This window comes from Phaenicophaeus curvirostris, chromosome 15 (genome assembly GCF_032191515.1).
Source record: "Phaenicophaeus curvirostris isolate KB17595 chromosome 15, BPBGC_Pcur_1.0, whole genome shotgun sequence".
Taxonomy (NCBI): domain Eukaryota; kingdom Metazoa; phylum Chordata; class Aves; order Cuculiformes; family Cuculidae; genus Phaenicophaeus; species Phaenicophaeus curvirostris.
In genome coordinates this window covers 5,315,864-5,329,178 of record NC_091406.1, presented here as the reverse complement: position 1 = coordinate 5,329,178, position 13,315 = coordinate 5,315,864, and the positions used below count along the sequence as shown (strand labels likewise).

Here is a 13,315-nt window from a genome sequence, read left to right as displayed (position 1 = left end):
CCTTCCCCACTGACTTTCGTGTGCGTGTTCTTTTTTTTTTCACGTCGATTCCACTCAGGAGAGCAGATCCAAACTGGTATTTAGTAGTTCTGAAATGCTGTGATACAGCAGGAGCCCACAACACTGCATCCTGCCATGCTGGATGGGGGGATCGGTCCCTCCTGGACGATGAGAAGGACTGGGCAGTGCTGGGTGATGCTGGCTACCCCAGCCGAGCATCGGGCCTCCTCTGCCTGCTGCCAAAAGGCACAGCTGGGATCCAAAGCACAGCTGTGTGTCGTTTTTCAAAAGCCAGGAGGAAGGGAGAATTGCAGACTGTGTGAAAAATGATAAAATCTGGAAAAGTTTTTAAAACAACCTTTAGAGCTTTGTGAAATTCCTGCTTCCCCAGAGTTCGGATGAATCCCATGAAAGTCTAATTGCGTTAAGCACCTCATTGCACGGCAGTGACCGGCCCAGGCTGGTGGTCGTGCTGGAAGAGAAGGTTGTTCGTTGACCATTTCTTTGCAGCAGGGTAGCAGAGAGCCAGAACGTGTAATGATGTGTCCCTTAAGGCTCTGTAAACTGAGAGCTGCGCTATGGTCAGAAGTGACTGTGATGCTGAGAGCCGCTTGGAGCATGAGGTTTTGCTGGTAGGAGAGGAAAGGGTATCTTGTGGTTCATGCTCTGGACTTGGCCTTGAGGACATCTGGTTTCCTGTCTCTGCCACAGAGTTTCCTGCGTGTCCTTGGGCAAGTCATCCAGTTTTTTCCACCTCTTGTTTCCCCAGCGAGGGAAGGGGGATTGCTTTCCTCTGGCACAGCACTGTGAGGCTCTGTAGTGTTGGCAGTTACCATAGAGATGAGGTACCTAAATAGAATTTGAAACTCGTTGAAGGAGAGCTATGAGACCTGATAGTGTTACCAAAAGAGCAGCTCGGCTTGGGCTGTGTTGCGTGGGGCAGCTACAACAGGTTGTAAAACTGTCACAGTAGGTGTGAGTCCTGTGAAACCAGGGTCAGCTGGAACACAGCCTTGTAAAAACAAAGCTTACTAGTAACAAACTCGACCCATAAATATGAAGTAGTATCACTAGTTAAACAAATAAACGAAAAGAGATTTTTCACTTTAGGATCCTCTGGGCATTTTCATCTGATTAAGTCTTTTGGTCTGGCAGGATTCCAAGACCAAGAAGTCCAGACCTGCTTCTGTTCTTTCAGGGGCACCCTGGAGCTTCTGAGGCTTCTCACTGTTTGTTTTAAAGGTCTTTAATTTGCTATAAGATGTCAGCTGGAGAATGAAAACCATGGAGCTACTCTGTGATTTGTTTTAGGCAGAGGGAGGCGAGGGAGATAATGTTTTAATTTAATTGATACTCTCTCACTCTATGTTGTGAAATGCAGAGATGACTTTCAGGTATTCCATATTTTACCATTAATTGTTTTCCTCTGTCTTTCTTATTCATATTAAAGCAAATATTTAATATCTTCAGTCTCAGAAACAAGAGTGAGTTTGAGGGCTTGGTCATTCCCATTCAACTTCTTTGGAAATGTTTCAGTTTGGTTGTATTTGCAGGCATCCTGAATCCGGTGTTTTCAGTGCAGCTATGCCACTGACTTGTATAACAGAATAATAATGCCATCTGTCTTGTCTTTTTTTATCCCAAATTTAAACATCAGGGTTTTTTTTTTTTCTCTCTCTCTCTTTTTTTTTTTTTTTGTGTGCTGGTTGACTTTGACTGTAGAGTGACAGAAAATGTTCATTGAACTTGTTGCAATATTCATCCAACCCTCACCTGAGCTGGAAGTAGCTAACTTAGGACTTTTTAAGATGTGTAGGTTGGTTGAATGCTCCTGCCAAAGCATTTTGGTTTTTTTTTTTTGTCAGCGTTAGCTTCCACTTGACAGTTTTCTGTGTGTTCATTCCCTGATCTTCCTGAACCGTGTCTCTTGGGCTTCTGATAGTGCTATCTCTAGCCTGAATCATGTAGCTAGCTGCGAACTTAAAGTGGAAAAGTGAGGATTTTGTTGACCTCCTTTGTAATTTTTCAGAAATGCTGGAAGTTCACTGTGAATCTCAGTGCCTCACTGCTCATATGACCATGTCTTACCACCAGTGTGGTCACTTGTGTGGGCTGGGGTGCCCATGAGTTGCTTGGATGCTCTGTTTTCTGGATGAAGGATATTTCACTCTTAGGCCCTAAATACCCCGCGCCACTGATGGGTATCTTCATCAGCGTTCTGCATGCCCTCAAGAAACACTGAGCAGTTATGTTTTTTTCTGTGCTGGATATTCGTTCCTCCTCTAGGCAGAGCTTGGGAGAGATGATTGCAATAACTGACATTGATTTGGATGTTGGAGCTGATACATATTATCTGATAATTTCTTTTGAAAACAAAAGCTTTTTGCATTTTTAATGTGAGGTAACTGGATTTTACTTACTTTACTATTTCCTCTGATCCAGATTCTTGGCTTTTAGGTCTTGTAACACTCTTTGGACAATTGACTTTGAGAAGCTTGTAAGCATTGTTGTTGGCTGCAAATATTTTTCTTCCTCTGCCTAGCAGTCTAAATTCATAATGTCTGGTTAATTATAAAGTAGTCTCATGAGATTAAAAGTTAACTTTGAATAAGAAAGTCACATCATTTTATACAAGACACATACAGTATGAAAACCTGCTCTTGAAAAATTTCCTTAATACCTTTTATTGTAATAGTTTTGTCCAGGTAAACACATGCCACTTGTAAACTTACCAAAATGTGTAAGAACTGACCCTAACCCAGTTCTACTGGAGTGAATATATGAGCCCACTGACATATGGTATGTCCTTTGATTTCTAATAGTTGTGGAAGATTTATAGGCTGGTTTATGCTTCTTTTGTTGCATTTATTTTCATGCAATGCATCCCTTACAGGCTCCATTTGACTCAATGAATGTTGTGTCCAATTTCTAACTGGTTGCTGCAAAAAGTTTGGAGCTTCACTCCTTCCTTCCTTCCTTCCTTCCTTCCTTCCTTCCTTCCTTCCTTCCTTCCTTCCTTCCTTCCTTCCTTCCTTCCTTCCTTCCTTCCTTCCTTCCTTCCTTCCTTCCTTCCTTCCTTCCTTCCTTCCTTCTGCTAAGTTTCCTGAGCCTGATTTGGGCTCAGGTGATGTTGTCTACTTTTTCGGATGTCTGCTAAAATGGAATTATTATATAATGCCTAAACCTTGTTGCATGAACTGTAGGTACCAGTGCAACATTAAAAATAAGGAAGGCTAATTAGAAGATTTTTAAGGACAAGCTTCTGAGGTATTTTTTTTAAGCTGCATAAAACTGCCTGTAATGTTTCAGGGTAGAATTTCTATTAGAGTTTCTTTTTTTGCTTGTTTCTGGTATGTCCAAGCTTTTTTCATGAGCAGTTCTTATTCTTTCTATGCTTTCAGATCTTGGAGAGTTATCATATTCCCTTCCTCTTTGTCATATAAACAAATAGTGCACATTAATTCTTTGATTTAATCCTTCTTAATAAGCCTGTTCCTCCAGGGATTAATTATTTTAGTTTCTGTACTGAATCTTGCACTTTGTTGACATCTTGTACTGGGAGCCTAAAATTGAGTGCAGTATAAAATTGAAAGCTCATCTCTCATTAGTTTTTCATGCTCTCCTTTGGATAACCCCTTTCCAGGTTCATTCTTCCAACACAGGGTAAGAGAAGGAAGGTTAAAATAAGCCTGTCTATAGGTTGTGGAAAGGAAAACAAGAACTCACTGTAGCAAACTTTTCCCCTCACCCTTACGGGCATCCAGTTTGAGTAACACCAGCATTTAGTAGAGAAGGACCCTGTCTGATTTCCAGGCCATGAGTAACTGCTTTGCTCCCCCCTGGATTTGGGTTTTGAGCTGTTACATGGAACAGTGCAAAGTCGGTGTAAGATGTCTTACAGGTGGGAATTTTTACCTGCTGAGGGTCTTGCTTTCACTGGAGTAGCTAACGTTAGAAGCTGTGGACCAGGGAGACCTGGTTCTACCGAGGTGCAAGTCTTCCTAGGATGGTGATTTTGGGGTAAACTTTCTGAACCTGCTCATTGGTTTTGTGGGCACTGGGGCTGCTGTGCGAGAAGGGGCGGAGGAGGAGGAGAAGATGGGAATGGCCCAGGCTAGAACTGGCTCCTGCTGCTCTGCAGCTTGCACTCTGCAGCTCACGTACTCCTTTGGAATATGAAATGTTGCTGCAGTGACATCTTCTAAAGGGAAGATTCAGGATTTCTATAGCGTAATATTAAATTGCTTTAAGTGCTAAGTTTTGACTCAGATGAGTTTAATATATTAAACTTCTTCTAATATAGTAAACCTTTTTCTCCTGCTTGTGGTCTGGATCCTTTTATCTTGTTTACCATCGCAAAGACCTAGACTGTTTCCTACTGATTAATGGATCTTATCCAGATGAATTCACGATAAAGACTGTTTTCTGGGAATCTGCAGCAATGCTTTGGTGAAAGTCTTTGGCCTGTCTTATATAGAAGGTCAGACTAAACTGCTTTAATATTTATGAATCCGTTTATGAGTCCTGGCCCTGAGATTTATGAATGTGACACCCGTTGACTTCAGTGGGTGGTGATTTGTGCCTTAAGCAAATATCTTTTTGAAAAGAAACTTGTGTAGCAACCATCCCATTTTGTGAGAGTTTGAGCTGAAGAGCTTTCCAGTTGGACTGGTTTTGTTTTCTTGCAGAATGTTAATTCATTTTTATTGCTGAGGGTAGGACTCAGCTATGCATTTTGTCAAAGTGACCTCAGAAATGCCTTATTTAAAACGATTCCTTGTGTTAAAATTCTGGATCTTGCTGTTAGCAAATTCATAGGCTTGATATTCATGCTTTTCCTCTCTGAAAGATTAAAATTGAGAAACTCTGTTGCAGGGAACTGCAATTACTATTCCCTGCTCGCAACAATAACAATCAGGTTTACAATCCCCTGAGTCTGCAAGATCTGCCACATTTATCATTTTCATTCTTAAGAGCTATTTAATAACTCACCTCTTTCCCTCTTGGAATTACATGTAACTGTGGACATCAAGCCTTGAGACTTTCTGGAATGTTCTTTATTAAGCATCATGTTAACTAAAAAAAAAAAATGGTTTTCTCGGTTTAAAAAATATACAGCGTTGTGACAGTTCTTTCATATGAACTCTTTGGAAACCAAAGTTCCTGCAGTTGGTGGTGGCACCACTGGAGAGATGCAAGCCAACCTGGCAAAGGTGTGATGCTGCCCTGCAGGGAAATCTGCTCTGAATTTGCCTGCTCTGAAGTCGCTGTTACACTTTCGCGGGCTGTATTCTGTGTTTGCCACAGATATTCATTTTGCAGAAAGCTGTGTTATTGCGTATTGCCTAAACCTGTTGAAAATGAGATTTGCCTCTTGTGATCTGCTAGGATGGGGCAGATTGTGGATGACAGAGGCAGGAGACTGAGGGAACAGAGCTGATGCTCAGGGTCACCACCCCAGTCTCCTGCATTGCTGCTGGCCCTTGGCAGGCACTGAGGGACAGAGGTGACAATTTGGTAATTTTCTTCTGAAGGCAGAGCAGCTGAAAGCAATTTTTTTAGCGTTGTCCACTGGTAAAAGCCAGGCACTGTTGTCAGGGTGCTTGTCTTGAAATCTACTGCCATTGCTTTGTGAAATGACTTCAATTGTGTCTGTTTTCTTGATGGTCCAGTGCGAATGAGACACATACTGCCTTACTATTGTGTCCCTTCAAAACCACAAAACCCCTCTTTGAGTTTCTAAAATGACTTATATCATATAAATGCAACATTTGGGTCCAGATTCCCATCTGCTATGAGCAAATGCAGTTCTCTTAACTACAGGTTATATCGGCTGTGGATTTGTCCCACTGCTATTATCAATCTCACCTGCAACTGTGTAGTGACTAAGCTGGGCTCCAGGGACAAAACTTTATTTTTGGTAGCAGTAGAAGTGTGCAGATGCATGAATGGATGGGTATCCATCCTCCCTTGAGCTACAAGGGCTGTACAAAAGCAGCCTATCATGAAAGCACTCTTAGTTCAAATAGCTCTTGTATGCTGCTTTTCATTAGTCGATCTCAAAGTACATTAAAATGTGACCTTATCCCCGTTCTGCAGAGGATAAATAGGGGCCCTAAGTAACAGGCAGCTTTCATAGGGTTACCTACCAGGCTCTGCCTCTCTGTCAGTCTATGGAGTTCCTATAATTCCATAATTATTTCCCCTCCCTTAATTTTTTGAGGATATGTGAAAATAAAGCAACTTAACTACAAACTAACTTTAAAGAAAGCTGAGAATTTCTCTTTTAGACTGCAGTAATAAAAAAATACATATGTTCAGTTAAAAACTTTCTTTTTCTTCCCTTCCCCATCCAGCTTGGGACTGAATAAATCAGCGTAGCTTCAGGGCAGCAGCAGCACACACAGCACAATAAGTGGCAGCATGTTCCAAATGTTTGCTACAATTCCTTCAGTAGCTCCATTCACTGTAGGGAAAGATGAATTTTCAGCACTGCATGGTTCTTCCTCTGCAATGCTTCAGTAGTTCGAGGCATGTTCTCAAAGAATCAAATACAAATGTGAGATAAGAAGCTTTTTTTTTCTTTTTTTTTTTCATTATCTGTATGAATGAAGCTAAATGGAAATGAAACTCCAAGTGTGTCTGTTCCTGAATCAATGTACAGTGTGATTGGGAATGAACACTTTGCACAACTGAAAATATTGAGAGATCCCATGTGTGCTGGGATGAGTTTGAAAGGTCTGTGTTATGTTCTTACTTCTGCCACACAATTCCTGCGTGATCTTGCTCCTGTCAGAGCTCCTGGAGCATGAGGTCTGTTCTAATGTAGTTGAACTATTAGTAATCCTATACTTCACTTCAGATTTAGGAGGGCGCATCTGCTGCTGCTTGGAAAAAAGCATGATCCTGTGCTTCTAAGGCTTAGAGAAGGATTCATAAATAAAAATAACTATTGGGATTTGCTGTCAAATTCACTGCTGCAAGTGCTATGCTAGTGCTAGGTTTGGTCAGACGTATAGCAGTCATGTTTGTGTATTTAGGGTGCAGGCGTATTGATATAAAAGTAGAATAAGACCTTGTCCAATATGCTGTCCTGCGAATATAAATATTTTCTCTTTCAAGTCATCTACAGAGTTATTTTTTGGCAACTGTTCAGTGAAATGCAAATCTCCTCTTTCTGTTTCTTTGCAAGTTGATTGTTGGGAGGATCCCATATTGCAAATTCCCCTCTGGAGGCTTCACTGACATCACAGGCAGGTGCAGGCTCCTAACCCAGATAGTCTGAACTGCCCTTTGGAGTTAGGAAGATCATCCAGAATTCAGGGCTGTGCGTAGGACTTGTTCATGCACAGGTACATTGTGTGTCTGTTTACCTTTTACAAAATCAAACACTCAAAAGAACAGAATGCTCTCTATCCACCGGAATCCTGTTTCTAACAGTGAAATATTCTGGTTTTGTAGTTTACTGACTTAATTAAGCAGACACTTAGGGTTTTTTATATTAATTTCAGGTTCATTCACATTTAATTTTAGCTTCCTATCTGTATCATGTGCTTTGAGATTGGGAAATAAATCTGCCTTTATATGGCAATGAGAAACTTTGTAAAGCTGTACTAATGAGGAAGAAAATGAACATTAATTAAACTTGTGGTTACAGGATGGGCTGAGGCTCTGGAGTCCTGAAGCAGCAGCTAGATGGGTTGCTTCATTACAGCCTAGAACAGGGAGCTATGATGGGAATGGGAATGAGGAGACAATTAAGTAGCTCACCAAGTGCACAGCCAGCGAGACATTTAATTATCCACAGGAGCTAATGCTCTAAAACCTGGAGATTTCTGTAGATCTAAATAAATCAGGCAGTTTCTTCTGTCAAATTAGACTTTTAAAGAATGCCTTTGGAAATGCAAGAGGGGTTGGGGATGTTGAGGAGACTGGAGAAGAGACCTGATTTTCAGATGAGCTCTGCAGCGTCGTGGGAAACTGCTGGTAGGTCTCCTGGGCTAGAGAGGAGGTCTCCATCGCGAGATGGGACTTGTGTAATTACCTTGGGCAGAAAGCCCCAAGTGGAGATGGTGACCTGGTGGCAAAGTGGACTTGCCTTGTAAAGCTTGAGTGGTAGGGAAGAGTCCATGTGGTCCTTAAAAGCCTGGCAGCTCTTCAGGGAGGCCCAGGAGTCCTGTAACCCCCCAAAACGGTTAGTGGAGCACTAAACCCAAGCCCTGTATATTGCAATGGACTAATTTGTGACTTATCAATGTAATTCTTGTCTTAATTAGACAGGACAGTCACTCTCTGCCTTCCTTGAGATTTTTTTTTCCTGTGTGTCTTTCACTTCTAAATAACCACCTTGCAAACCTTTTGCAAAGGTTTTGGTTCTCCAAACTGTAATTTCCTTTTGATTAAGTGTCTTCTGCTCTAGTCTTTAATGCATATTAATGAGTGCTAAACAGTGTTCAACTTGAGTAATTTGCAGCTGGGATTTAAAAACCCTTGGAATGAAGGCCTGGGGATATCCAGCTTTGGGAAATACAGGGATATTATAGGCTCTTTGCTACAGTTTGGTGCATTCCAAAGGCAAACACTTTTTCAATTAATTTATATTTTTATTAGTCACATACTTACCTAGCAATATTCCTGAATTCACTATAGTTTCAAGTTAAAAGTCTCAGAAGAGGAAGGGAAGAGGTGATAGTTAGCTCAGCATTTTCTTTTCCAGAGTTGGAAGTCCTTTCTACAGCAGGTGCTCATTCCCAGGCGTCACTGTGGATTACACAGCTTGTGTGTGGCTGCAGGATGGTGCTGATCTGTAGCTCGTGGAATTACAGCAGTCCCAGGATGGGCAATGAGCAGTGTAAAATGGAAAAAAACCCCACTGTTGCTGGACAGTACTTTTAAGCACTTAATTCCTGAAAGCCACTACTGCTTCTCTGTTCAGAACTTGGGGAAACAATTGAGAGGCTTAATTCTGCTTTCTTGTCCACTGGAGTAAATATCCAGAATATGGTCCAAGAATTTTTCTGAAGTCCTTCTAATCTTAACCTGAGTCAAAGGGAAGGCACAAACTTGCTCAAACAATAAAGCATTTCTGTTTTAGCTATCCAGAGGCGTTCTCCAGGAAACTGCAGCATCTTTAATGCTCTTTGCTGTCATCATAAACTTGGTGGCTGTCTGACAGTTGTCTTGGGCTGCCAAAGTCACACAAAGGTGACTGCATCTGTGGATAAGATCAGGACTAATGGGTGAAGGGCATGAGCAAACTCATGCTGCCTGAGCAATGCCTTTACGTTGCTCGCTTGGCTGTGCGCAGCACTGGTTTGGAGTTGATGACTGAAAGCAATCTCACTTTCATGGTGGCTTTTTGAGGGTGTTCTGAGTAGTATCAGGAAAAAAAGTGCATTAGGCAATTCATCTTGAGCTTTTCATGTTCAAAGCGCTTCACAAAAAAATAACAAATCAGCCCTTGTAATTATCCTGCAAGACTGTTGTTATATTGGTTCAGAGGTGGAGAAATGGAAGTAGAGAGGTTAAATGTCTTGCTCAAAGCAACAAGGAAATGTGTGGTGGAGACATTCAGGAGCCCCATGTATTTCTTAATGAATCATTTATAACTGGATATATTATTAGGCAGATGGCTTGAACTGTGGATTGCTGTAGGAACTCTGCCTTGCAGTCTAAATGAATTTTCTTCTTAAAGTCTTAAACAAAGCTATATTTTCTTATTTTATTTCAGTTTAGGGCATGAGAATATGTTGACTAATTCAAAGACTGTGTAGGATATACAGTGCATAAAAATACATAATTCTTTTACAGTTCAAACACAAACTAATTCTTTCCTAATAGAATCATGGAATGGTTTGGGTTGGAAGGGACATTTAAGGTCATCCAGTCTAACCTCCTACAGTGAGCAGAGACATCTTCTACTTGATCATGTTGTTTAGAACCCTTTCCAACCTGACCTTGAATGTTTCCAGGGATGGGACATCTACAGCCCCTTTGGACAACCTGTGCCAGTGCTTCACCACCTCATTGTAAAAAATTCCTTCCTTATATCTAGTCTAAATCTGCCCTCTTTTACTTTAAAAGGAGGGGAGGAGTCTTCCAGTCTTCCCATGGACTTTTCCAGAAGGCCACCGTGCTCTGGAAGGTAAAGTTCACCTATAGAGGTTGTTCTTCCACAGTCAGTAGCTAAACTGGTTAGACAGAAGTTGCCTATCTCTTAACTTTCTAAGAAAGTCTGAACTTCTCCAAACTCCCATCGGCACCACCTGCTGCGTACATTGTACAGCAGCCCTTACCCCAAGATCCTGAAGGATGGTCTGTATTTTAAACTAAGATGTGGCATTAGCTGCCTACTTAATAGCCAGTTTAATAAATCCAGAAATACGTATGAACGTGTGTGCGACCATGTAGCTGACTTGCAGAAAGCAAACCCATGTTTTTTCCACATGGCATTGGAAAAACTGTGTGTTTCTCCTGAGCATGTGTGTGGTGCGTTCATCGTATTCTGTGCAGCTGAGCATGCAAGTGCTTGTTCCTTCTTGATCCTTAGTCCTGTAGGTCTCATAAAAAGACTGAATTTCTGGATATACTTGATATCCAGAAGTGTGTGTGTATAGAATAAAATATATATTAAACAGAAAATAATGTCAATTCTGAATTTTTCATGTACCCTTTTTTAACAGTAAAAAGCCAGTTGCTGTCTCTCTGGGTTCAGCACTTATTTTTTTGGTTGTCTGGCCTTCCTTGAGGTGCCGAGCCTGTCTCACCTTTTTTTGTGCCTGATGTAGAATCTAAATTAGATAAGAAAAGCCAGGACAGGATTTCAAATTCAGTTTCCTCTCTACAGGCAGGATGGCATCAGTTTAAATTGCTTCAATATAATTTAGCTTCTTTAATTCTTCCCCTTCAATCTGTTTTCGTATACATTATACATATGAAATCTGGGACTGGAAATCTTGCCTAATGTAAGTTAAGACATGACAAATGAACCTGACATTTTTCCAAGGAGGGAACCATAGAACATACTGTATTTATAGCAGTAGGAATATAGTTTGCTGCTTGTAGAAGAAACATATGCGTTATATGAGAACTTTAGTGTTGGGATATGAGAAAAGTGTTTAGCTGATACTTGCTTCCAGTGAGGATACTGGATTCAAAGGAACCAAATTGGTTCTCCTGGTAGTGTGAGGTAGGACTTCACCCAGCAGGTTTATGTTCCCAGAATCTCAGATACCAAGATGAAATGTGTCACAGTGGGGAGATGTTCTCCAGTGCACTATCTGAAAGTCCAGTGGCTCCACGGTCACTAGAGAGGAGCAGGGGAAAGAGTGGGATAAAGGAGCTTCTGGAGGTTGGATTTCAGGATTCTCTCAATTTCCTTCATGTTAATAGTAAGACTTTCTCTTTACAAGCTAAGAGTTCATTAGTTTTAAGTTCTCAAACACAGATGTGCAAACATATGCAGAAAAGTTGATTCAAGCCAATCATCTCTGCAAGCCAACTACTGGCTGTGGTGACCTGCAGGGCTGTGAGGGGAGACAAATGAAGGTGATCCAGGTGCCCAACTTGTTTCACTTGCACAAAGATGATGAAAAGACCTTTCCTTTTAAAGTTTTTGGTCCTTGTGGGGGCTTCTTCTGAACACAATGAGGATTGCTTGGATGACATTCCTCTGAGGTGCTCTTTAGAAGTACAAATCACAGAATCACAGAATAACCAGGTTGGAAGAGACCCACCGGATCATCAAGTCCAACCGTTCCTACCAAAAAATCTATATTATATTTTTTTATTTCTTTCTTAAATTAGTTGTGGCTAGTTCTTGAAAGACTATGTTGTCAGTAGCACCCTTTATATCAAGGGGGAAATAATCATGAAGTTTCCTTGCCTGCGTGTAAGATATAATACTTTTTTGTCTTGCTTCTGAACGGAAAGGCTGACTTTGCATTTTTTGACTGTTGAACTGCACGTCAGGACCAGCTTGTGGCACTGAACCAATCTTTTATTTAGCCAAGATAGTAAACACTGGGGTGGTCTGGGGTTGACAAGATAGCTAAGGTCACAGTAACTTTCATTGCAGCTGGTTTCTAATGGAAAGTGTATTTCCTGGACAGATTCCTAGACCTGTTCTTCATTCATGTGGTTCGAGGAGAAGTCCTTTTGGTTCAGGGTTGTACCTTTTGTCCTTTCTTGTCAAGTTGGGGAAATGATGCTTCATTTTGCTCTAATAAACAATTCACCTGGTTTCCTCTCTGCATTCTAATTGCTCTCTAGAGAGCACTAAAGTGTGCTTAAGCATATTGTAACTGTTTACTCACAACGTCTGCTGTATGTGCGGTAACGGAAAATGTTCGATCTCTGCCCTGTCGCTGCAGGCTGGCATGATTCGCACAGACAAGGACGAGTTCTTCATCGAACCTCTGGAGAAGGGGGCCCAGGAGGAGGAGGAGGGAGGAGGCAGAACGCATGTGGTCTATCGCAGAGCTGCTGCCAAGAAGCAGCTCCCTACTGAGAATGCGGATACCCTGTATTATAAAGGTAAGGCAGAGACAGTAACTCCAGCTGATGTATAAAGCGTAGCTAAAGGCATGTAGCCAATGTGATCTGTTATCTGTGTCTTTCCTATCCTTGGAAATGGAAATACATTCTTCTCCTTCTGTGGATGAAAAGGTAGGGTAGGAGTTAAAGGCTTTACATGGACTAAGCAAGCATTGCAGCAGCCCAAACCATCTCCAGGATGGTGGGACCATGTATGCTTTAAGGAGTTTCCTTGGCTCTGGAGACAGGCAGCGTAGAGTCATGTGTCCCACCGGGTCCCTGAGTCAGAGCAGTTGAAGGGGACGGTGGATGAAACATTGGAAGAGGTGCCTGTTTGTGCTGGGGACAGGTGATAGTTCTGGCTTTGCAAAAGCCGTGTTGGAAGGCTGCAGCAAGGACACCGAGGCTGACGTAGTACACAGGCTTCTCATTGGCGGTGTCTTTCCTAAGCTGGATTTAGTCCTGACAGGGCAGCAATGGTGTCTTCTCATATGAACACAAACTTTCTTGATTTATTTATGTGTTTCCCAGTGTGGAATTTAACATACGCAGTGTGTGATAGACAGTGATGGAAAAACAGAAGCTAAACACAAACACCCGTTCTCTGTAGTATTTTCTCTTTCGCTGGTAACTGCTTGGATGTTGCACCTTTTTTTTCTGAATAATTAAGGGATGCAAATTATTCCAACTCTGGATATTCCAAATCTGGTAAGTGGATGTTTGCACAGCTGACATTAACACTGTAATTAACTGGGTCGTTTGAATGGAAACCACAAAAACA

The 13,315-nt window shown here is 41.6% G+C and overlaps 1 protein-coding gene across 1 annotated transcript in view; it reads left to right on the top strand.

The window, feature by feature from the left end:
- The window catches only part of ADAMTS2 (ADAM metallopeptidase with thrombospondin type 1 motif 2), a 172,451-nt gene that overhangs the window by 49,661 nt on the left and 109,475 nt on the right, over window positions 1-13,315 (top strand). The window contains exon 3 of the mRNA XM_069869530.1: window positions 12,372-12,534. Coding sequence (XP_069725631.1) covers window positions 12,372-12,534 — 163 coding nt within the window. The remainder of the gene's footprint in view (window positions 1-12,371; window positions 12,535-13,315) is intronic.